At 41.3% G+C, this 25529-nt stretch overlaps 1 protein-coding gene across 3 annotated transcripts in view; it reads right to left on the bottom strand.

Moving 5' to 3' along the window:
• Positions 1–25529, bottom strand: part of CYFIP2 (cytoplasmic FMR1 interacting protein 2) — a 68101-nt gene that overhangs the window by 28458 nt on the left and 14114 nt on the right. For 2 of the 3 annotated variants that reach the window (XM_063120918.1, XM_063120920.1), the window contains exons 9-20: positions 18979–19070; positions 14513–14630; positions 12560–12679; positions 11939–12064; positions 10049–10215; positions 7386–7533; positions 5994–6147; positions 5467–5623; positions 3713–3809; positions 3525–3601; positions 1533–1641; positions 623–742 (exon numbers count right to left, since the gene is read on the bottom strand). In XM_063120918.1, coding sequence (XP_062976988.1) covers positions 623–742; positions 1533–1641; positions 3525–3601; positions 3713–3809; positions 5467–5623; positions 5994–6147; positions 7386–7533; positions 10049–10215; positions 11939–12064; positions 12560–12679; positions 14513–14630; positions 18979–19070 — 1485 coding nt within the window. The remainder of the gene's footprint in view (positions 1–622; positions 743–1532; positions 1642–3524; positions 3602–3712; positions 3810–5466; positions 5624–5993; positions 6148–7385; positions 7534–10048; positions 10216–11938; positions 12065–12559; positions 12680–14512; positions 14631–18978; positions 19071–25529) is intronic. The other variant, XM_063120919.1, reaches the window with a different exon arrangement.

Below are 25529 nucleotides of genomic sequence, written 5' to 3'. Positions count from 1 at the left end.
CCACAATGCAGTCTCTTAATCATTAAGTTACACTAGCTGTCACTGCAATTGTCTAGTGACTGAACTGCCTGAAAATCATCATGGTCTGGTACAGCCTTCCTCATACTAGTGTTCTCTAAATGTTTTGGACTACAACCCCCAGGATTCCTGACCACTGGCCATGCTGGCCGGGGCTGATGGAAGTTGGAAGTCCAACAACACCTGTAGGGCAGCAGGCTGGGAAAAAATAGTCTGGTGTGCAATTATTTACGCACCCTCTCTTTGAGGGGGCCAAGAAAAATTATCTTTATTCATGCTGAATGACCAAAATGTGGAGACTACCGACACTTTATCTTCTATCTGCAAATAAGACTAGTGATAGTCCGTTAAGGGTCATTATTAACAAATGTATGTAAGACTGTCAAAAAACCCTTGTGATTTTTGCCTGTGATATAGACACGAGGGGAACTGAATCTATAGTAAACAAGTACATTAGTAAACAGTTTCATGGACAGTTTGGTGAAAGAGAACAGAATATATTTGTGGTTAGCGACATCGTGTGTAATACCCATGTGATAAGAATTTCCATGCAGTAGGAGGGAGTCCTTTCCTTTCTGTTTCCCCTCTTTAGGGCAATACTTACCACAATGGAGGTCAGATCCTCGCTCTCAAAGCGGCTGATGGCCTGGTCTAGTGATTTGTACATGGCAGCTGAGATACGCTGGGTGATCAGCCTGTTTAGGTCAATCGACCGGCCCAGCAGCTGCGGAAGACACAAGACGCAGACAGTAAATGAGGAGATGATTCAAAAGTCAACCCAAATCCAGAACAAATTAGATCCCAAATGTATTAGCTAACTTGTCTATACAGAGAAGAAGTTAAGAATGTCAGCCCATTCATTTTAGTGGAAGAAGCAGATCCTTGCTTAGAAAGTAATATGCATGATGATCTGCTTCCTCCACTGTAGTGAACTGTGTGTAAGGGAGAAATTATATGCATGCAGCAAAGCCCAGCAGCCGTAAGAAACTGCTGGTTGAGGGCATATGTATGTGAAGCAAAGCAAAAAAGCAAGAGAAAGTGGGTGGGATGGGGGAAAGAAAACTTCCATATTTGAAAACATGCCATGAGAAGAACTGAAGTGGACATGGACGTGAGAAGAACTGATGAGAAATGCCAACTATATCTGTTCATTCTGCCAGTGCCTGTTGTTTTACTAAAGATACTGACCATATTCACATGATCAATTTATGTGCCAAAAATGTGGTGCTTCACACCATGTAGTGGAGCAGAGCTGAAGCAACCACAGATATAGTTTTTGCTGTGCTACAGGAAATTATAAAGGCTTCCACATGTGCATCTTTATGAACAGTGCAGATGCCTTGCATAGAAAAACCCACAGACAGTCCACCCCAAGTGGCAGGCCCATATAAAACAATGCCGCCTAGAGTATTCTGTATATAGGTGGGGTATAAATTGAAATAATAATAATAATAATAATAATAATAATAATAATAATAATAATAATAATGAATCCTGATGACACTAAGTTGTACCTGGACATGCCTCTGTTTGAGCAACGTTTCATAGCGGTTGGATGGTGGGTAAGGGATAATCACTCCATAATTCTTACATTCAGCCCGGAATCGTTTATCCAGTAAGACGCTGCAATTGGAAAATACTCGTCAATACCTTTTCTGGAATGCCTCCTGGCCGGCCCAATTAATTTTATAAGAACATAAGAAGTGCCACGCTCTGGGTGAACAGAGTGCTAGTCCAGCACTCTGTTCACCCAGTGGCCAACCAGCTGTTGGCCAGGGACCAACAAGGCAGGACATGGTGCAACAGCACCCTCCCACCCATGTTCCCCAGCCACTGGTGTACACAGGCTTACTGCCTTGAATACTGGAGATAGCACACAACTATCAGGGCTAGTAGCCATTTATAGCCTTCACCTCCAGGAATATATCGAACCCCGTTTTAAGGCCATCCAAATTGGTGGCCATCACTACATCTTATGGTAGTGAGTTCCATAAATGAGCAATGTTTCTTGTGAAAGGAGATATGTGCAATAAGGCAGCCTTCCCTCCAGATATTGTTGGACTACAGCTCCCATAATCCCTGGCCATTGGCTATGCTGGCTGGGGCTTATGGGAGTTGCAGTCCAAAACATCTGGAGGGATTCAGGTTGGAGGAAATAATGACTGCTTGGAGAAGCAGGATGGGGAAGATAATAATCTTTGGCTAATGACAGGAAATAGTGACTGCAAGTGAACAGATCTATTCTGCTTTTGAGCTTTGTGTCCTAACCCGTACAACATTCCACCCTTCTCACGGTAACTCAAGCATGGTGAATTATGAGACTGGTATTAATTTCAAGCCAAAAGTGATCACCATAACCCAGTACCTTAAAAATAGCCTGTGTGCAGGCCTATTGGAAAACGCAGGCATGCTCCATGTGCGACCCAGACCCTACCCATATTACAGCATTATAGCCTTTGGGATTCTCAAATTTGCACAACTATTGTAGTGATTCTTATGTACTCATCCCTGCATCAGCAGAAATTTCTATACTTGCGTTATTGGATAAAGGGGCACAGCAAGAGGATGGAGAACTGCCCAGAGAGCTTCGTCTACTGGGCGGTAGAGAAATGCAATAAATAAATAAATGGAGAAGGCCCAGCAGCTTGTTGGAAATTAGCATTGATGCAGTTCTTGCATCCACTCCTCAATCTCATGAGTGGTTCCCTGACATCCTTCCCATCATTTCTACCATGCAATGCTAACCAAGGGAGCTTGAAGGATAATTAGTTTTTTATGATGATTATTATTGTAAACAGTAAAATTTGAAGATTTGAATCCCTGGTTGCATAATGGTACAGGAAAGTTTGCAAATGTGTGGAACCAGGGACTAAAAGGGACCCTGCAGGGAGCACCTGGTGAGTGGGAAATCAAAATGAGTTTACAAATTCATCATAGGGGGATTGTGAACTGCTAATAAATTACACAGAGTACATGAAAAGATGAGATATTCTAAAAGCAGAATCTGGGCTTTTGATAACATAGAAATTTGCTTCCTTTGGTACAAAATATCTTTTAGACACAGAGCTGAGGAAACACCTTTCAGCCAAGAAATAATCTTTAGCTGTAAAACAGCACTAGTCTGGCAATAGTAGGCACAAATGCATGATCAACCAGGCTTTAAATCCCCTTCTGCCACCCCTTTCCATTCTTTCCCACATACACAGGGAATTGAGTGGGTAAACATTACATTTCGGCCAGAGAGCAACATGCCATACTATCATTCTAGGCCAAGAGCATAGTGTGTGGATTACTACAATTAGCAATCATTTTGGACCTGTGCTAATGATGTCCTCCTCTCATTTGTCAGCAATGTCTACTTGTTGTGATCTCATCACCTGCACAGGACTTCAGATCAAGAACTGATCTCATAAAGGTCATTACAACAGCTGAGGGAAGACAGACATTAGCTGGACTGAAGAGGCAGGTTTTGACAACAGCACCAAAACCCAACAGAAGTCTCATACCTGCCAGCCATTGCTTTATAGTAAGCAAAGATTTGGTCCGCCAGTTTGTACACAAATTGATCAAAACACAAGTTCACCTGACGGAAAAAGGGTGAAAGGAGTGGATTTTAGAACAAGCATGCATAAAAGTTTATGAAATTAAAAACAAATTATTAACAAAACTAAACAAAAAAAGGAAAGTAACTCACCTCTGCTTCAATTTCATCATAGAGAAACTGCTTTTTAAACTTTGTCAAAGCGTAATACGCACTGTCATTGTAGAGGTCCAGTGGATATAGCACATACCTGCAATGAAGGAAATGGGCGCAGCATAAAGTTCAGGCATTCAGGCTCTTTTTAAAACAACATTTATTTATTTATTTATTTAAAACATTTCTAAATTGCACCTTTAACCAATAATAGACAGCAATAAAAATTAAACACCATCACAGTGAAACTAAGGGGCTATAAAGAAGAACTATTCAGAAAGCTAAAACAATACAACAATTCTAAATGCTTGGGCAAATCCAGCACAAACCTACCTGCACACTGCGTTCAGCATCTAAGGCCCTTGTCCAGGTGCCTCCTTCAAGAGAGGCTTGGAAGGCAGAAACATGGGATAGGGCCTGTTCAGTGGTGTCCCCCCCCCCAATTATGGAATTATCTCCCCAATGAGGCCCGTGTGGTGCCAACAATATTATCTTTTCAGTGTCAGGTTAAGACCTTCCTCTTCTCTCAGGCATTTAGCAGCAATTGATGAGGTTTTAATCATGTCCTGATTTTTTTCTTATTGTTGATTGTTTAAAATTGTTTGAGATAAAGATGTGTCTCACTGTTAGTTTATATGCTTGTATGTAAATGGTTTTTATAAAGTATTTCAAAGGTTTTAATCTCTGTAAACTGCCCACAGAGCTTGGACAATTGGGCAGTATTGACATGTAATAAATAAATGGGCAAATAAAACGTTTTGACTTGACCCTGAAAGGACCCTTGAAAGAATACTCTAAAGTTGGGGCACCACCACAGAAAAGGCCTTTCCTTGCATGATGTACTTCTCCCTCCAATGGAACTTGGAGGAGGGCCTTATCTGATTTTTTTTAATGCATGGGCAGGTAAATTAAGTTTTCCGCCTGGTCATTTAGGAGTAAAGCCAATCTGAAGTGTAGGGATTCTTTTGCTCAGGTATCCCACAAAAGCATTTCTGTGTGAAGAAGGGGAAAGATCTATGGAAAGTATGAGTAAGAACTTAGGCTTTTAACAGTGTTGGAGGCAGAAAGAGATGTAAATGGGAGGCAGTGGTGGCAGAAAATGGTGCAAATGAAAGACACACCATAGGAGAACTGTCCGTGGCATGGAAGATTATGATCTGCATGGGTGTACCTGAGAAGGAAACTATTTTGGTTTTGTACATTAAACAAATCAACATTTATTCACAATTGGTCATGCATTTTACTACCCTTTGGCTCTATTAAAGAATTTCTTCATACATACAAACTGAATTTGATAATATATCACTGATACAAAAGTAGTGAGAGCTATTGTAATGGAACCTCCCCAATGTTATAAATGTATTTATTTATTTGCAACATTTCTATACCCCTCATCAACAAAATGTTCTCTGGGCAGTTGATAAATTACTTCCTGTCTCACTTGTTTCATATGCCCTCCAAAGTCCAGAGAGAGGAACACAGGTTTTAGATAACACCTGAAGATTATCCCACGTCAGCAAAATTTCTGACTCATCGTTTAAGACACTCTTCAGTCCCCACCCCACCCCACCTTCTCATAGTGAAAAAAGATACCTTGCAAAGATCAGAACCTGATTTTGGTCACTAGTGATCATTTCTTCTCACTTGCTAGAATGCCGACTTCGAATAAACTCAAATTTCCTCAATATGTTATCTCAAAAATAGTCATGATCATATATTTCCATAGATACACCCCCATTTCATTGAGCTCTTACTCCATCATAGAAGGTTCTTTGGTTTCCAGGATGTGATCTGTTAGAATCCAAGGCATAGACATCTCGATAGGGAACTGAATTCGACGGCCCATCGTCAACTCCAGGAAAAATTCACGGAACCAAAGCTGCGATAAGTCACAGCACTGTTGAAGAGCTTCTGAAAAAACATAACATTTCCCCATCATCAAGAACAAGAAAGGTTCAACGCTTATGAAACAGCCTATTGTACAGAATGGCATTTCTGCAATTTTTTTTTATTATCATGGATTACAAATTGCAATAGAAGAATACCAAATTCTATACAATTTTATCTATAAAATAAATAAATATGTTTTTCTTGCAATAATATCACCATAAATTATTCAAGGAACCTGTTAAAACATCCGTATTAGCCACTTCTTACAAAAATCACACCCAGATCTAAAAGTCCCTTAATATATGACAATTGGCCCCAGTGTCTGTTATTCCTGATATGTTACTCATGTCAGACGTGTACTATTCATAGCAAACTGGCCACTGCTACTTACCACTTATGTTGAGAAGATGAGTGAAGAAGAAGGACTGCTTGTGGAACTCTTCAATGGCCAGAACTATTGGTCCATCCAGGCTGCTCCTGAGAGTTTTCTTTGAGCCACTCTTGTCTGCAATGAGGGATTCCAGCATTGTTCTCACCATGTAGAGCTGTAAGAAGAGGTCCCCTACTGTTATTATAGCCTTTCATTTCATTTCATTTATTATATTTCTATACTGCCCCATAGCCAAAGCTCTCTGGGTGGCTCACAAAAAAATAAAAACCCTTAAAATGCATTATACAAAGTACAAAAAAGTATTTGCATGAAAACATACAAACAAATAACACACACATGGACAACATATATCTAAAAACGATTGTTAACATTTCAATAACCTTTACGAGCACATCATCTATAGCTCAAAACTATAACTGCTCAACGGTGAACAAATCTGTAGTTTATCTCCATTACAAAACCTATAAACAAAACCTTTAAGACACACCCACACCCCAAAAATGAACACTGCTACTATCCCACCCTTTGTTGTTGTTTATTTGTTCAGTCGCTTCCGACTCTTCGTGACTTCATGGACCAGCCCACGCCAGAGCTTTCTGTCGGCCGTTGCCACCCCTAGCTCCCCCAAGGTCAAGTCTGTCACCTCCAGAATATCATCCATCCATCCACCCTAACAGCCACAATTTATGTCATTTTCTCTAATATAGCTGACTAAAAAAAATGGAGACCTGATTGCATTCTAGGCTGGTGATACAAAGTTATCTGGCCCTAGGCAGCAGAGGTGGCTAGGATGCATCTTCTTCTTCTGTCTCTGCATGGAAAGCAGCGAGCCTGTGCGAAACTCCGGCATGTTGATCCTTAAAACTGGCTACAGCTAGGCATTACGCTGAAGGAGGACCGATGGATCTCAACCAAATTTGCTTCCAAGAAACAGCCCCACTCCAATGAGAATAAAAAAGGTTCTGTCCACGATGCCTTGTTTTAATATAATCCTGCACTGACAAAGAACTGCTGTGGAGAGGGCAATATATATATATATCCCTAAACATATATAGCCCCTATCACAGCCCAATCAACCAGATCAACCAACCACGTAAGATGTGACCAGCCTGTTTTGAGCTGTCCGGGCTGGTATCTCCTCGGCAGGAGGAAGGAGGCTCTTCGCAGGTAAGAATGGATAAGCGGTCTAATGTTACAGAAGGCGTTCTGTGTATCAGGGCCACTGTGTTTAGGACTGACTTGCAAGCCACTAGCAGTATATCCAGCACAGCAAACAAAGCTGCAAATTGCAGTGTCCTACTTGCCCAGGTATTTCGGTACAAAAGCAGACTATAATAAACATTTCATTTACACAAATAACACATGTGTGTCCCTAGGAAAGGAAGTACATACCTGTGTGCTAGAAGGCCCTACAGCTCGACGTGGGACCTTAATATCAAAACCGCCTTTGGGGTCCTTTTCCCCCCTCAGACAGGGGTCATTTGGAGGTTCACGGCCTCCCTCCCAATCACAAATGGTCTTTCTAATTGCCTGAAGGACGCTGGGAAGAACAAAGAAAGTTTATTAAAATCTTCACTGGAAGTTCACTGGATGGCATCAGCAAGTCACTGTCTCTTCAGCATGGCCTACCTTACAGGGTTGTTGTAAGGATTAAACTGTATAACCCCATGTATGTTGTCCTAAGCTCTTTGAAGTAAGGGCATGTTACAAATAATGATGCCAACATCAATAATAATTAAAAATTTCAGAGGGGTAGCTTTGTTAATCTATTGCAACAAAAACAATGTGGAACCTTAAAGACTAACACATTTATCATGGCATAAGCCAGGGGTGGGGAGCATGTCATCATCCAGATATTTTGGACTGCAACTCCCATGAGCACTAGCCAGCATAGTCAATGGTGCGGGATGATGGGAGTTGCAGTCCAACATCTAGAGGCTATACGTTCCCCATCCATGGCATATGTTTTTGTCATATGTATGAGATGTTGTCTTGAATGACATGTATATACACATGGGGGTGGGGAATGGAGCGAGAAAGATACCTTAAATATAACTTTCTGATAACTAATTGAAAATAACAGGATTAGTATGAGCAAGAGAAAAGAAATTTCAAACTACTCCTCAAGTTCCCCTGACAATCCTGAGAGAGACCCTTCAAACATAACTGAGGTAAACGATAGATCAATAAATGATCAGAGAATGATCTGAAAGGTGGGAGACCACCTGGGAACCATATGCAAGCTGCTCTGAATTGGAAGAAGACCAGGATATAAATAAAAAATAATTTTAAAAAATGCATTGAGGTGGGTAATGCTTTGAAGGTGTTCCATATCATCTCTGTGCCCTAGTTCTTTGCACAAGTATACACACAACAAACTCAAACTTGTTTGCACAAATGTTTTCCTTTAGTTTACTTCCAATGCCCAAAAATACCAGTGCTGCTTGGGAGGCTCATTTTATGAATATGGATTTTTAAGGACTGTGAATATATGAAGGAGCCATATACACAGCCAAAGCACTGCTCCACTAAGCCTAGCATTGCCTACTTTTGCAGCAGCTTTCCAGAGTTTCAACCTAATTTTTTTCTAGCCCAGCGACCTTTTAAAAAGGCGTTGCCAGGGACTGAACCTGGGATTGTCTGGATGCAAAACATGAGCTCTACAACTGAACTGTAGCTGTAATTGGTGTAACTTCTAAATAGAAACATGCACAACAATTTGACTCTGGAACCAGACATTTAGAAAAACATGGAATCAGTGCTTCCAGGAAGGGAAACTGAAACGAGGGTTGTAGAGTTAAGTTAACCATACAACCTTCTCAGGGTTGTACGATCTATGCCCACAATCCAGAAAATTATTTATTTATTTATTTATTACATTTCTATTCCGCCCAATAGCTGGAGCTACTGAAATGGCATTTCAGATTCTGTGCACTGGATGCGAGTGAAGCTAATGACTTTGAAACCTCACTCAGTTTATGATATGGTCCTGGTATTTTGGGTCTGTCTATGAATCCAAGAGAAAAAAAGTCCTGAGTTTTCACACAAACTCTTGGGATATACCTGCAGTAGCTCTGTGCACTGAGGACTTTAAAAAGTTCGCATATAGTGTTCAGATTTAGGAACACCCTAAGCTTTGGAATGCATGCCTTTCTTCAATTTTTATTTTTTATTTTTTTTACATCTAGTTATAGGGTATGGCTAGACGAGGGGGGTTGAGGGCGATGATCTCGCAATTTTATGATCGCAAGATCGTCCCCCTCATCTACACACAGCGCGCGTCCCAGAAAGAAGAGGACGTCACGCCCGCCATTTTGTTTTTAAATCAGAAAAGAGTGCAGGAGCAGCTCCTGCGCAAAATGTAAGGTTTAAAAAAAAACAAACCTCCTGCTCCCCCCCCAACCCACTCCCGATGGGCACAGAGCTCCTGAGGAGCTCCGTGCCTGGGTCCGGCTCCTTGCAGTTACTTGTGAAAACGGGACGTCTAACCACATGTCCTGGGATCAGCCCAGGATCGCGGGGGAAAACGCAATTAAAATGTAGGGCGATATCCCGGGGAAAGGGACGGATCATTCCTCCCTGCCCCCGGGGTCCCCTGTGTGTCATGTGGATGATCCCGGGGTGATCCCTGGAATATTGCCCCATCTAGCCATGCCCATGGTCTCAGTTCAGACTCATGGTTGCTCACAAATGCTGAAAGATACATAGCGTGGAAACGAGTTATAACTGCCACCACCAAACATGCAATGAGCAGGGGTTTGGACTCCACTATTCTATGATGGCAAACCCATATTGAGTTCTCCACCTTCTCCCATAATGTTCAAGCACAGTTACCATTCTTATGACCTCATTAAGTTGTGTGTTGCTCCACCCTCACCAGCAGTCGCCAATGGCGTGGAGCATCAGAGGGGAAATTATGATGTTACACATGATGAACTCTGGAGGAACTCAGTCCAGGGCTGCCGTTTTTGTCAGAGGTCTTGTGCTGAATGGAACATCTAGTTCCATTCTCTCAGAGGACAGACTGAAATTTTGCTTTGGGAAGGGGGCCTCACCTGATTAGGACATTCTTTTTCTTCCTGACAGCTTGCCTCAGTGGCTCTCTCAGTGTCACCTGAGCAAAATCCTGCAGAGCAGCATAAATAGTGTTCCTGATGGCCTGGTTGAAGACACTCTCCATGCGGCCCATGAGCACTTGCAGACCTTTTATCATAGCAATCACCTGGATAATTAAAAAGGAAAAAAGGAACATTGATCTTCTATGCCCTCTTGTAGTAAAGAAAACACACACTTTCCTTTCATGTTACATTAGTTTGTTTGTTTGATGGTTGCCTAACAATCATATTAATTACACCTTTCCAGCAAACAAGGTATTTTATTTTAGGGGCTGGGCTGGGGAACGGTGGAAGATATCATTTCAAAACTATTTAGCCATTTTAAAAAAAAGTTTCTGTGGTAAAACTTGATACATTCAAATCAAATAAAAATATCTGGGATACTTTTTAAATATTAATTCAACAACTATGGCCCCCTGAGGGGGTCTCTGACTGAGAATTTCCCAGTCATATTAATTAATAGCATTTATCACCTGTATTGAAGTACAAGTGACCCAGATTAAAACTGATATTTCATATACTGTATAAAGAAAACATTTATCTTCTATGATTCCACACATATAAGGACATATCTAAAGAGCTTCTCAGGCTGTGGTAAATCAGTGGCTTTTTTCTTTCTTTGAGGAGCTAGCTCCAAAGTCATATCACAGAATACTTTTGAAACCATTCTCAGTTTCAAAAACAGTTTCCCACATAGTATGAGGACAGTTATTCCAATACAAACAAGTCTGAAGTCCCATAAAGAACTGTATGGTTCTTTGATACTAATCATAGATGTCCATGGCAAACCTGTCAAAGAATCCGAATTAATGAAACTCTCTGAATTTATTTGGGAAGCAGATGTTATTGGGAAGAAGGGGAGACACTGTATCTTTTCCCTAACCAGAGCACAAATATGATAAGATAAGAACCCATTTGAATCAGAGCAAAGGTCCATCCAGTCCAGTAACCTGTTTCCTAGACTGGCCAATGAGATGCCTCAGGGAAGGCTACAAGTATGATGTGAAGTCACTGATGCTTTGCTCCCAGCAGCTGGTATTTGGTGGCCAACTGTCTCGGAACCCAGGGGTTGCATATAGACATCGTTGATACTGATGGCTGTCCCGCAGCTCACTGTGATCTGGGATGGTAAGGAATCTTCTTTGTATTCTATTTATTCCACAGATAAGATTATTTCTAGCAGATCACAGCCATTTCCAATGATATATCATTGGCAATAATAACTATAATCAGAAAAACTGTGCAAGCAAATAACACTGGTAGCGTCCAGTTTGCATTGATGTTATTTTATCAGATATATAAGTCCTTAGACCAAGGGTGGGTAACTTGTGCCCTGCTGGATGTTTTGGCCAACAACTCTCATGATTGTTTACTTTTGGCTATGCTGGCTTGGGCTGATGGGAGTTGTAGGCCAAAACATCTGGAGGGCCACAAGTTGCCCATCACTGCTTTAGAGTGTAAAGTGTGTGGGGGAACCCGCTCCCCCCACCACACCCATGATGGGCACGGAGCTCCTGAGAAGCCCTGCACCCAGCAAGGAACCGGGAAAAACCGCGATGCCCAGCCACACGATGAGCCCGGGACTACAGGAAAAAATGGCATTAAACTGTAGGGCCATATCCCAGGGAAATGGAGGGATCATCCCTCCCTGCCCCCAGAATCCCCTGTGTGTCATGTGGATGCACAGGGATGATCCTGGAGAGATCCCTGGGATAAACCCTAGTCTAGCCATGCCCCCAGATTTCCTGAACCTCACACATTAGTGTTTTGATTATCCTTTTAAAGAGACACTTGATATTTTATACACAATGAGCCAATGTGACCACCCACCTCCACAAATGCAAATTTTTCTTCACTGGTGTAATTATATCGTGTGGCTCTCTCATATTCCTCAGCAGTGCCTGGACAATCTTTGTTACAGAATTTATCGGTGGGATGAACGAGCTTCCAAGAATACTGAACAGAGAAAACAAAAGCAGAAATAATTCAGACCCCAACTTTTATTATTTTGGATAAACTTTTGTTGGATAATTTCAAGATCGCACAATTCCTCCACTATATGTAGGAATTCTGCTTTTTACTGCTAGTGTTTTTGGCCTGGTAATTAATATTTATACATGCATATCTCAATAAAACATTCTTTGATTATGGTCAGCCTTCAGGCTGAATGTGAACCAAAACATTTCAAGACTACTGATGTCTATGTATGGCTATCCAAAAAGGGAGAAGAGTCTCAGGATGCTGTAGACAAATTTATTGTAATAAATTTCTGCAGATGTTGTTACAACCCCCTGAAGAAGGCCTAACAGAAAGCAAGAGGCCAAAATACAGCGGGCATTTTTAATAATAATTTTTTTTTTCTACAGCAACTTGAACTCTTCTCCCTTTTTGTGTGTTCATCTTGGATGCTCACCCGCCTTGCACCTACGTATGGCTATAGCCAATACTTACCACTTCCATAACATGTGCGCTCCACTTGGACAGAAGTTGCAGTCCCCGCAAAGCTAGGTCAAAAAGCTCCCTGTATTCTTCATCTGATTTCTGGCTGTCCAACCCTGAGCCAGTCACAACCTGGAGAACATCAGAAAACTATCTATCTGAGGGACACATTACTGTAGTTGCTTAATATCTCAAACAATCATATCTTTATCAAATGCTACTGTCTCCATTAACTGAGAAAACGTAAAGACTTGTAAAGAAAAAAAGAAAACGACTGCACTGGGGGGAAAAAGGGTGCCAGAAAAGGAGAGACATGGTTGAGATAAGATACATAGATTGGGGCTGTCAAAATGACATTACTCCCCGAACTTAATTTCCTGCTTCAGATCATTCCAATTCATCTCCCAGACAATATCTTTAAAAAATGGCAAAAGTAATTAATGGCTTTATATGGAAGAAAAGGAGGCCTAGAGGCACGCACGCACGCACACACACACACACACACTATATATATATATATATATATATATATATATATATATGGGGAAAAAGGGGTGGGCAGTGCTGGGGACTCTACTGTGGAACAATTTTGTTACACTGATTAATACGTTTATATTGCCAGGGAGATTTCCGTTAGACGGGGATGGACTATGTAGATGAGATGAGGAGTCTTCCTTTTAATAAATTCTTTAGCATTCCATCTGCATTAAAACTTCGACATGAGACTGTGCCCTAATCTACACCAAGCAGGATATTGCACTATGAAAGCAGTATGAAAGTGGTACATAAAAGGCCGGAGCCACACTACTCTTTTATACTGGTATTAAAGTGAACTGACTACTGTTGGGACCCATTGACACATACCATATATCCTGCCTGGTGTGGCTCCTGCCTTTTATATACCACTTTCATGGTGCTATATCCTGCTTGGTGTAGATTAGGCCCAAGAATCCTTTCACCAGTATAACTTTCACAGTATGGAAAGGATGAGCAAAAATCTTGCACCTGCACCATGTCCTTTAAGGCCCAGTATGTTTCATCCAGCATTTAAAGACAATAATGTTAATATATCTTATAAAAATAGGAAGAAAAACTGATTTGAGTTGGTTTTGGAACATTATTTGTGACAGTTTGTATCACTGTGTTGTCTCTACACATGAGGGGAAACGGGGACAAGCCTGCCAACCTTGCCCGCTCTCCCCATCTCTCACCTTGTGTTCAGGAGGGAACCTTTTGAATCCATGTAGCCTTCCCATGCAATGTAGAACCCTGGAAAATCAGGGTTTCACATCGCACAGAGAGCTGGCATAAATACAAAAGGCTCCTCACTGCAGACATTTGCCCTGAACATGAGGAGAGTGAGGAGAACAATGATGGAAGGGGGCAGAGCTAACATGCTTGCTCCTGCTCTCTCTCCCACTGCTTGTGTGTGGAGCCTTCACAGACAACAAACACCTGCACGGAGCTTAATTTTGAGGGTCTTCTGAAGCATTATAAGCCTGCTGAGAAGTTAATTGAGAAGTGGTGGCCTCCTTTCCGTGGAACATTCCGGCCCTGGCGGTCAGGCAAGCACCAACGTTGTATTGTTTTCAGCAGCGCCTCAAAACATATATATTTCAAGAAGCCTTCCTTGACTGACCAGCCAGTTTTTATTGGAACTCTGTTTTAAAACCAAAATTTAAAATATAGTATTTTACTTGTTATTGTTCACCACTTCAGAATCTGTCCAGATGTGGAACAGTATATAAATGTTGCATACACACACACACACACACACACACACACACACACACACACACACACTTCACAGTGACAACTGAATTAATCCTCATAGGGGCAGGTTATCAGAAATGGAAAGGTCATGATTTCGCCACTGAGTTCATGACCAATCTGAGATTTTCTCAGTTCTTCCTCTCTCATCCTGTGCATTGCGCTGGGGCTTTTTTCTTCTGCATGGAAGCTTACCTCACTGTTGCTGTACCGAGCAAGTTCAGAGATAAAGCGGATATGATCATCTCGGATCTGCACCATCTGCTCGCAGATGTTGTACTGGGGACTGATGCTGCTCTGAGTGCACGTCCACCTGGGCAGAAAACCAATGCCTTTAAGTTAACAGTCATTGCAGTGAAACAACAGCTACTACTCGAAACAACTTTGCTCCATCACTCTAGAAGCATGTTGTTAACCCAGCATTAGCTTGCTGTCGCACCCAGTTACAGACATGTCAAACTGTGCTTGTAGGCAAAGATCTGGCTGATATGATGTTACACTCTAAGTCATTTACTGAGGACAATCCTGTAGCCTCATCTTTCATACCTTATTATATACCTATAATGGACTTATATTGCAGCCATGGGGAAAACAGGACTAACTAACTGTCATAGGCAGCAAACTAAATGATCATCTACTCAATAAATGGATGATGGAAGTAAAAGGCTGATTTTTAGTAATTATCATTTAAAGAAAGCATTAAAACCAAAAACAGGGAACGAAAGGGGCTCTTTAATATTTTATTTCAGCTCTAGGTCATATGTCCAGAATAAAAAACAAAACAAAGATGTCTGTTCAGGCACCTAACTGGCACCAAAAAAAGCTTTAGAGTACCAGTATCTATCCGTAAATAAGACTTGGAAGGAATCAAGTTATTGATTCACCCTGTTCAGATGACACGTTAAGCCACAGTGGTTAAGAATTTTGAGCTAAACATGATGGCTTAGCGTGTTGTGTGGACCATTCCTAACTATGGTGGCTACATAACTATGGTTTAAACATCGTCACTAACCATTTGTTGCAAAAGGGTTAGCAACCTAACCATGGTTTAGAGTGTTGTCTGAACAGGCCCAATTTAAACATCACACCAAACCATGGTTTTTACTAACCATAGTTAACAACCCAAACCATGGTGTGAGTTTCCAAATGTACAAACAAACCTGCTGGTCTGCTTTTTTTTCTGCCTACGTGCTCAGCATTTCCATTTCCATTCTGCACAGGCCTCTAGGGCAGAGCAATTATGATTTGCATCACATTTAGCCCCACTAGTGGTTTGTAAACCCACTTTTAACTATGATTTCTGATTTTGGGTTGCTAGCAGACCATAGTTTGGCAAAACCAATAGTTCAGCATCCTTAGCATGTTTTCATGTGATGTCTGAACTGAGCCATTCATCTTCCTTTTCCTTTGGTTATGAATTACTCACAATAATGGGTCATATAAATGTTTTAGACAAAAAAACCTTCAGCCAATGGCACCTATATTGGCTATGTGCCATGCAAACTGCTTTGTTATTCAAAATCAACTGCTTGTTTTGCGCCATTACCATATGAAGACACAGGATATTTTTTTACCCCATTTTTGGAATCCTTGGTTACAATGTGGTGGTGCAGTTTTGTTAACTATGTTGACAGTAGAGGATCAGGTCCAATTGTATCTCCAGATGATCCACAATCCCAGTACGTTACTCTTACCCTTTCAGTGTCCCAAAGGAATCGGCAGGTTAACAGGGATGCCCAGATACTTTGCTGCGCTAGCCCAGCCTGCCACATATAATCTAATTCATAACACAGAATTAAAAGGCCATACAAGAAAAACATAGTTAATTGCATCTTGGCACAAGGGTGGGAGAGGATAGTAAAGGGAACGACATGAAAGCGCAGGGAAACAGGAAAACTCTTTTGCAGCCACTTAAAGTCCAAAATCTGTTCCCCAGGGAAGGAGAGAGTCGCAGGAGACACCCTGCTTTGGTTGAAAACTGAATGAGAAAGGAATTGTTAGTAAGTGAGGACAATAAGAAGACATATTTCACTTTTTAAGTATTGAAAGTATTGAAAATATTAGAATTGGGATTAAACAGATACATTGTTAAACAGCTTCCTAAAATCTGTGGATTTAGCTTAGGTTAGGATCCAACAGAAGTTGGCAGTATGCATGAAGTTTAGGATGATTAGTGAGAGACAAGCCACACATTCATGCTGGTGAGGAAAACCATTAGTGAGGCCCCATCACAAAACACAGAAAGTTTTGAAAATATACAGTTTGATACTTCTTCACCAAGTTACACTGAAACCTGGATTTCTGCAAAGGTGATTACTTCCTATAGAAGTGATTACCTTGTGACCTTTGACTTCTTGAGGCCTTTGACTTGATCTAAATCTATGCAGCGGCACAAAATAAATTCCAGAGACTTGGCCTGGATTTATGGTCACTTCACAAAACTCACAGAACTCCATCAGCTTACCGATTGCAATAGAGACTGAAGGTGCTATCCAATACATACAAGTTGAAAGATTTGGACCACTATTCTAAGCAAGCTTTGCAACACTATTAACAGCAGCCTTTACAATTCACACATGGAAGTAACCATGAGGATAGATGCTTGAAACACAACTGCTTGGAGAGGCTATCCATGCATCTTCTTGTGTGTGTGAAATGATCTGGGAGATTTTCAAATGAACCCTTAATTTAGCGTTCAACAACATATCTATTTAAACTGATACTCGTTGAGGAATGGCTGACAATTCTCTCCAAGCCATGTTGTACGTATACAATAGTGCTCAATGTTCACTTTCAATTGGTGCCCCGCACACACACACCGCCACATACGATTTTAATCCCTTTCATTGTTTCCCTTGAAAGAGATTCTAGTTTGAACCAGTGGGTTTCACCCTATATTTCTCTGCTGTCCCACTTGAGAGCCCCCTCTGTTTGAGAATTCATATGTTACAATATTGCCCCATAGCTATCTTCCCTTCAAAAGCAGCCCGGACTGGATAGATAGAGAAAGTGCTGTGTCCATGCTCTGGAGGATTTTATGTCCTATTGAAAAATGTGGATAAAAACGACCCAGAGCAGGAACACCTCATTCACATTCCCAGCATTAGCATTCACACCTGCATTCATGGCCGCCCAAGCATAAAAGCTTACAAGGACAGACAGTTCAGCATACAAGTACAGACACAGAACGAACATTCACAAACATATTCACAGTGAAGGTTTTCACACATAAACACTTAGATTCGCAAATACCCAACCACTCACTTGCTCCCATACTTATGGACACCCATCAGCCAGTCATACGCTTTTGCATGTACTACACACATCCTCACAGGCATTCAGATATTGGCAATCAGTCACACGTACATATATTTTCTCAGTACAAACCACAGATGTACACTCACAGTCACCTCCTTGTATCGTCAAAGGCATACATTTTCATGTTTACAATTTATGAGTAGTTTATTCCATAGAGAGAGGGAGTCGGCAAGTGTGTCTGACTGGTAAGTGCCAGGGGGTAATTGAGAAGGCCTTTGCAGGAATAGATATGGAGTACTAACTAGGGAGGACTGGGTCCAAGCAAAAGGCTAGGGCAGGATAGCAAAATGGGATGCAGGTTCAAGCAGGATGGGTGAAGCAGGATGGATCCAGGCAGGAGGCGGCAGCAGGATTAGGTGAGGTCTTGAGCAATGAAGAAGGACTGATGTGGAAACAGATGGAAGCAGCAAGCACAAGGTAGCAGGCAGCAGGAAGTAGGAAACTCCAGGGAAGAAATCTCGAACAGGGTCTGCGTGACCTGGGAGAACTCCCAGGGAATATACAGTATGTTGCAGCTCCAATGGGAGCTTCACTGAGCCTAAAAGGTACTTGTCAGATGTGAGTGGATGGCTCTTAAAGGAGCAAAGCCCCGGCTGGTCCTCACACTGACACATCTTTGAGTGGCCATTTCAGGAAGAGGTTTGCAGAGAAACCACAAGTTTGGGACTGGTTGGGAAAGGAGCAGGTCCACGTTCTGTGCCTAAGCTGCCATCTCAAAGGTGGAGCAAGACGCCATGTTCTCTCTTCAGTTATTAACCCTTGAATTGTTCCTTGGGCAATTTCAAAGAGCTTGGGGTTACTAAGGCACTCGCTTACCTTAAGGTCACAAACTAACACGTGTGAGGACTGGATCAAATCAGGGACAAACCCAGAAAAGATCACTAAGGCTGCAAAGCAAGTGATTTCAAAGATGAAGCAATGTGCAGGTATGTAGGTTTAAAAAGAACTCTCTCTGCATGATTTAACTTTCCACTTTGTTTCACCAGGATTGTTGGGAGGCTGGGAGACCAAGGAGAAGCTAGAATAGCTGGGACTACAGCAGCCTATTTAATTAATTTCAATGGGCTTAGACATGCCTAACTCTGCATAGGACTGGGATCTTTGATCAGTGTCATTCAAGGTACAGTAAGGAAAAGATGAGAAATGACGAAACCACACACACCTTACACTGAAACACTCACTCCTATGGAGCCATGCCCAGTAACATCATCGCATGGACACATGCTCACAAGCACCCATGCACAGATCTCACACGCGAGAGTAGGAGAGTTGCAAATGTCTCGGCAACTTCCTCTCTTGACCAGGACACACCAAAGCCAAGAGACATTATGGCAGGCACTCACTTGGATTTGTTCTCCTCATAGTGAGCACTGGTCTTAATGTATCTGGCCAGCTCTATCTGCATATCGCCGAATAAAGGAACCACCTGCAGCTGCTGGAAGAAAAAACAAAAGATGGTTTAAATCAGGCAGAGAAGTTCCCTTTGGTCTGAGAGAGCAATTCAGGAGATCAGGGGGTGGGGAGGGACAGGGCATTTAACCACCAGAGGGAGATAAAGTTCTGGAACAGTTGGCCCAACAACACTTGTGTGAGCAAAGGGCATGAGGAGCTTTTCCAAATGAGTTGGATAAATGTAAGGGGTGGGGTGGAGCTAAAGGAAATATAGGGTGACCATATGGAAAGGAGGACAGGGCTCCTGTATCTTTAACAATTGCACAGAAAAGAGAATTTCAGCCGGTGGTGAAATCCTCTCTTCATCACAACAGTGACATCTGCAGGAGCCCTACCTAGCATCACCAAATACAAAAGAGGGCAGGGCTCCGGCAGCTTTAACTGTTGTGATGAATAGGGAATTTCACCAGGTGCTGCATACATACAAATAACACTTATTATTATTATTATTATTATTATTATTATTATTCTGAAATTCCCTTTTCTATACAACTGTTAGAGATACAGGAGCCCTGTCCTCCTTTCCATATGGTCACCCTAGAGGATGACTCAAACCAGGTTCACACAGTTCTTGACCTGGTAAAGTCAGCATGGGGTGACATGGCTTTCATTTTGCGTGGCAACCGTTTCTTCTGATGAGGCTGCTATGTGGTCGAGACGTTAGCAAATCCTAGAGAGCATTAAAAAACTAAATACCCATGTATGGTATATGGTAAACTCACTCAGCTTACTAAATAGGAGCACACTAAGAAACAGCCATCAAATGACAGCTGATGACAAATGAAGTGTCACGGTATGAGAAATGACAGTGGTTCACCCAATGTGCGTGTCTATGACCAGTGCTCTATATTGCAGTGCTAATCACTCACAAAGCACACATAGTGGGGAGCAGTCATGTTCCACATAGACTAATTAAGATGAATATAGGTCAAAGTGTCTTGTCACACCAAAACAGAAACAGTAGCTCTAAACTAGGGTGGCGAGATGCAAAAGAGGAAAAGAAGTGTGCATCTTTAATAGTTGTGTAGAAGAGGGAATGACAGCAGGTGTACTTGCATGATGAGCTCCTTTTTCTGCACAACTATTAAAGGTGTGTGAGCCCTCTCCTCTTTTGCATCCGGCCACTCTATTCAAAACCCCTGTAACAGAAAGTATCTCCTTAACCTGGAACTTCCTGTTGTGCTTCCTGCTATCATCACCAGTAACATATGTCAACACTCTGTAAAAGTTACACTCTGTAATCAGGAAGACAATTGTTCAATTGTTTCTTTTCTCTTCTTCTGAGGAAATACAGAACTTAATTCATGCTTTCCTTTTAACCACCACAACAATTTTATCTGCCTAATAGGCTCATATTATTACTTCAGCTATCAGACTGAGACCTCTGAAAAATGAAAATTGTTGCCTGCCAATGAGGAGGGAAATGCACAGTTTGTTAGGTAACAAGTTCTAGTAAAGCAAGTACATGAATTCACCAATAACTGGACATGAAGCATCTGGCAGTAAGGGATATACATATCTCTGTATCTATATATACACATATTTTATTGACAAAGACCTTAGGATGGTTAGATACATGTCAGCTTCAAGCAACTTCTGGTGGGCCAGCTCTTCCAAGAATGAAACCAACATTAAATTGACACACATCTAATCATGAGAGGAACACAAATCTTAGAATTCAGAGAAGCCATGATGACCCTTACAAGAGAAACAGAATTTGAAAGATTTATTTTTAATCACTGCTTAGTCATATATTCAAGATGAAATTTTGTTCCAGACTGGACTGATTTCTGACTTGTATTTTACAACTTTCCTTAACATATTTGGCATGGTTCACTTGTTTGAATCATCAGTATCTCTCAGGTGCTGCAGCTTCATCACTTTATACTCTATCCCAATGGCATACTATGAACTGAGTGATGAAAGACTGTATCTTTCAACTGTATAGAGCAAATGGTTAGGCATGTACCAAAGAAAATGCCCACATTAAGAAAAAAACAACCAGCAACAACTTTAAGCTTCAGCAGTATCTGTATTAGGAAGCTGAAGAAAATGATATACAGCCATATCCATACATATAGAATATTAGAATGTGGACAAGGCACCCAGTGGGCTTACACTGCAATGTTGATAACTCTAGTTTTTGGTGCTTCTAATTTCTGAGGCACTACAGCTAAAGCCACAAGCTTTTAACAGAAATAAGTTTCCATATTATCTTTTCGCAAATGCAGGATTCACTCTGTCATCTATGTGCAAGGGGAAAAGTAACATACACAAGAGAAACATGTAGATTTCACCCACAGGCACGTGTGTGTGCATTCTGGGATTCATTTTGGAACCAGCCCATTGCTTCAACGAATGGCAAGGTCCAAATCTTTGCAATACATTAAATGAAAGTTTGCTCCCTTTGCTAGTCCAAATCCTTAATGGTGGACTTGGTGGTGGGAGAAAGACTAAACTGATAAACAAAAGCTCTTATCACAAACTGATTAGGTTACTTCGTCCAATCGGTGAATGGACAGTTACATTTTCACAACAGATGGAGTGCAGCTAAAGGGATGCAATGATGCTCAAATGTAGTACTTAAGTTACAGTTTATAATGGATAAGACTTTCCTTAATTAGCTAACAGCAGCAAGCTAGTATCATAACCTTGTGTATACATTTGGCAGTTCTGCAAATTGATCTGCTGTTAAAGGGACAGCTAAAGGGAAAGGGGGTCCAAAGGTTTACAACCTGTCTGCTGCCTTGATCACAGGAATTGTGCATTGCCATGTACCCATAGCGCTGTTCTGAAGCTTTCACTGTGAACATCTGCAGCAAATTCAGGATGATTGCGGGGTGGGTGAAAATGGGAGGAGAAAACCAGAATATTTTCTGGAGAATTTGGGGGAGGTTGGGAGCTTACCAGTAAAATCGTGTCAGCAATCTCTTCTTTTTTCTTCACAGAAAATAAGTTTTCCTGCTGCTTTAAGTGGTGTGGAGCAGCTGTAGTTAACAGCCAGATGGTCTGCCATGTTCCTCTACAATGCCTCAACAACATGATGTTGCTGAGGCATTGGAAGCTCAGCCATGGAAGCTCACTGGGTGATGTTGGGCCGGTCACACACTCTCAGCCCAACTTACCTCACATGGTTGTTGAGAGGATAAAATGGAGAGAATGAGGATTATATACACCGCCTTGGTTAACTGGAGGAAAAAAGGTGGGATATAAATGTAATAAATAAATTCCAGAGCCATTGTTGGGGGGGGGAAGCGGTGTGCAAACTGTTTTAAGAAAGAGGCAAACAGAACCGATAGCAGGCCTAACCCTGCAATCAATGGTAAATAGATAACAGCTTTCCATCTTTCGGTGTTCATATAAGAACAACATACGTAAGGGTGTCAAACTCAGAGCCCAAACCACCCCCCCTCTCTCTTTTTCTTTTAAGATGGATTAAAATTTCCAGCTTCTAAGCTACATTAAGTTTAGGGACCCATTCAAGGTTTGGAGGAAATGCTGTTTACAAAGTGCACCAAAAGACACTGAAGTCTGAGCTTATTACCTGGAAATACTGTAACACTTGCAAGTTTGGGCTGGCTTTTAATAAGGTTATATACTACCATTAATTTTTTTTTAATATACATGTTCTAAAAACTGTTTCAACCTGGTCTAAGACCTAGTGAATGGAGTGGAATAGATTGAAAAAACTTAAAGTCAACAATAAAGGTATCTTATAGAAATAGAAAACCAGCTCTCAAAGTGAATACCAAAAGGAGTTTGTTCTTTGCTGCATTCACTCCTAATCACTGCTTTGTTTTGTCATTGCAAAATTATCTAGATTATAGTCTTGCACCTAGTAACTCATGTTGTATTGAAATAAACAGGACTTACCAAAGCATAAATCATGGTAGATCTATACCCCTCATATATAATTTGGCCAATGATGGGAAAGAAGATGGTCCCAAAATAGAATCAACAGAGCAGAGTAGGGGGATGGCAGTACAATACTTACGTAGCACCGAATAACTATTTTTACAGATACATTCATGATCTGAGCTTCAGGAGAAATCAGAGAGTTAACACAGAATTAACTCTTAAGAGTTATTAAAAGGTTACTTGAATGTTTTGCAGAAAAAGTATCCAAAGCTCAAATTTGTGATAGGTTTAATTAACAGATTAAACAAGTTTTATCTATGTAGAATCACTGAACTTCATTCCAGCAGAATAACTTAAAACGGAAAGACCATTCACGCTGCAGATAGCATTATACTAGGTGTAAAATACCTACATTCCTTCATGTATTTTGAAAAAAATCAAGTTCACATTTGTGACTCTGTGGTAAGAAACTGCTATGAGGTAGGGCAGAAACATATATTTGGAAACACGTGGTAAACATAAATCGTGACTGGCTGAGATTCTTGGACTCAGTATTGCCACATGTTTTCAGACATGTGACTCCCCTGCAGACATTACTATGTTCACCACAGAGAAAACAGCCATGAGAACTCATATATTTCCTGTCATGTGTGAAGTGGTCTTCAGGAGTTCTTAAATCTAGGTTACAAAGAAAATTACAAAAAGACACTGGGCCCACTCAGGGGGAGTTCAGTAACACAGGCAGCCTGAAATGGGTTTAATACATGCTTCTTCGTCATCAATTTTGCCAGTTTATATCTCTTAGTTCTGTCCACACTAGCACAGCAGGTGGAAGTTTGCCAAATATCCACCCTGATAAGAACTGTTTGACAAGTAAGGAATGCTAAAGTATTTTGAGCAGAGGTCAAAACTTTGGCTGCCTAGGCACTACTGGCACCCCAAAAATTTGATCTTAATGGCTGGGTTATGTTAGGCAGGATCTACACTACTGCTTTAAAATGGTTTATAATGGTGTTGACAACTGTTGGGGCCCAGGACACATTTTATATATTGTTTTCAAACCGTTCTGAAAGTGTTATATCTTGCTTGGTGTAGATCTGGCCGGAATAACAGAGGTGGTTTTTTTTAGCTCCTCTCCACGTGTCCCTGCCTTCTTTTTGTGACACAGCACTATGATTTTGATTCCAATGCCTAATCAGTGGAATTGGGACTTGATGGGTACATTGTCTTGCCAGCTGGTCTAACTTTTATGAGCAGCATGTAGTTAAAAATACTCTTGAATAAGCACAGTGATAGAATCACAATATTCTACTGGATTATTGAAAATTAAGCCTCTTTAGTATGTATTCAAGAGACTTAATTTTCAACAATCCAGTAGAATACTGTGATATTTTTTTTCCTTCAGTATTTTCCCTGTAACCTAGTCATGTAGCCATATAATTCCAAGGTTTTTCAATCCATCATTGAAGCGCAAGAGGAAACTGCTTTATGCTGAGTCAGACCATTGGTCCTTTTACTGCTCACAGGAGAACATAAGAAGAGCCCTGCTGGATCAGACCAAGGGTCCATCTAGTCCAGCCAACCAGCTGTCGACCAGGAACCCACAAACAGAACACAAGTGCAACTGCACCCTCCTGCCCCAGTAACTGGTGCATATAGGCGTACTGCCTCCGATACCAGAGGTAACGCATAGCAACCAGGACTAATAGCCATTGCTAGGCTTCTCCTCAAGGAATTTATCCAACACCCTTTTAAAGTCATCCAAATGGGTGGCTTCACTACATCTTGTGGCAGCAAATTCCATTGTTAGCTATGTGCTGTGTGAAGAAGTACTTTCTTTTAACTGTCCTGAATCTCCCACCAACCAGCTTCATGGGATGACCCCAGATTCTGATATTATGGGAGAGGAAGAAAAATGTCTCCCTATCCTCATTCTCCACAGCATAATTTTGTACATAAGTTAGATCAACAGGCAAAACAATGAACTCACCAACCCCAGCTCAGTATTGTCTACACAATACTGTAGTTATCAAGGGTTTTAAACTGGAATCTTTCCCATCCCTACCTGGAGATGCAAAAGATTGAACCTGGGACCTTCTGCATGCAAAGCATGTGCTCTACCATCCAACTATGGCCTTTCCTAACGAAAGCAGTATTGACAATGCAAAATGAGTTGAGAAATGGATTTTCAGTATGTTAGCTGTTTGCACACAAAATAGGTGCAACTCAAAAAATCTACTTGACTGAAGTTGCAGCCTACCTTTAGCATAATAAGGGGTCAGTTGAAGCCAAATTTTACATTGTAGCCATGCTATAAAAGTGGAACAGGGTCATAAGCACTGAACCCGCAAAAACAGTTATTATGAGCAGAAATATCACAGTGATGGAAATGGTAAGGGGAGTCCCATTCTGAGGCATGATGAGGCTGCAACTTTAGAAAGTGCTGAGCAATATCACAAATATGGCACCTGCTGAAATATGCCACCATCAATCTTACTGTAGTCTCAGACTCAGAAAATTTCCACAACATGTTTGATACCAGCATGCCAATCCTTCAAGTATTATTCCAGTTATCCAAGCGAAG

Source organism: Elgaria multicarinata, chromosome 3, assembly GCF_023053635.1.
Source record: "Elgaria multicarinata webbii isolate HBS135686 ecotype San Diego chromosome 3, rElgMul1.1.pri, whole genome shotgun sequence".
NCBI classification, from domain to species: Eukaryota; Metazoa; Chordata; class Lepidosauria; order Squamata; family Anguidae; genus Elgaria; species Elgaria multicarinata.
This window is presented reverse-complemented; position numbering and strand designations above follow the sequence as displayed.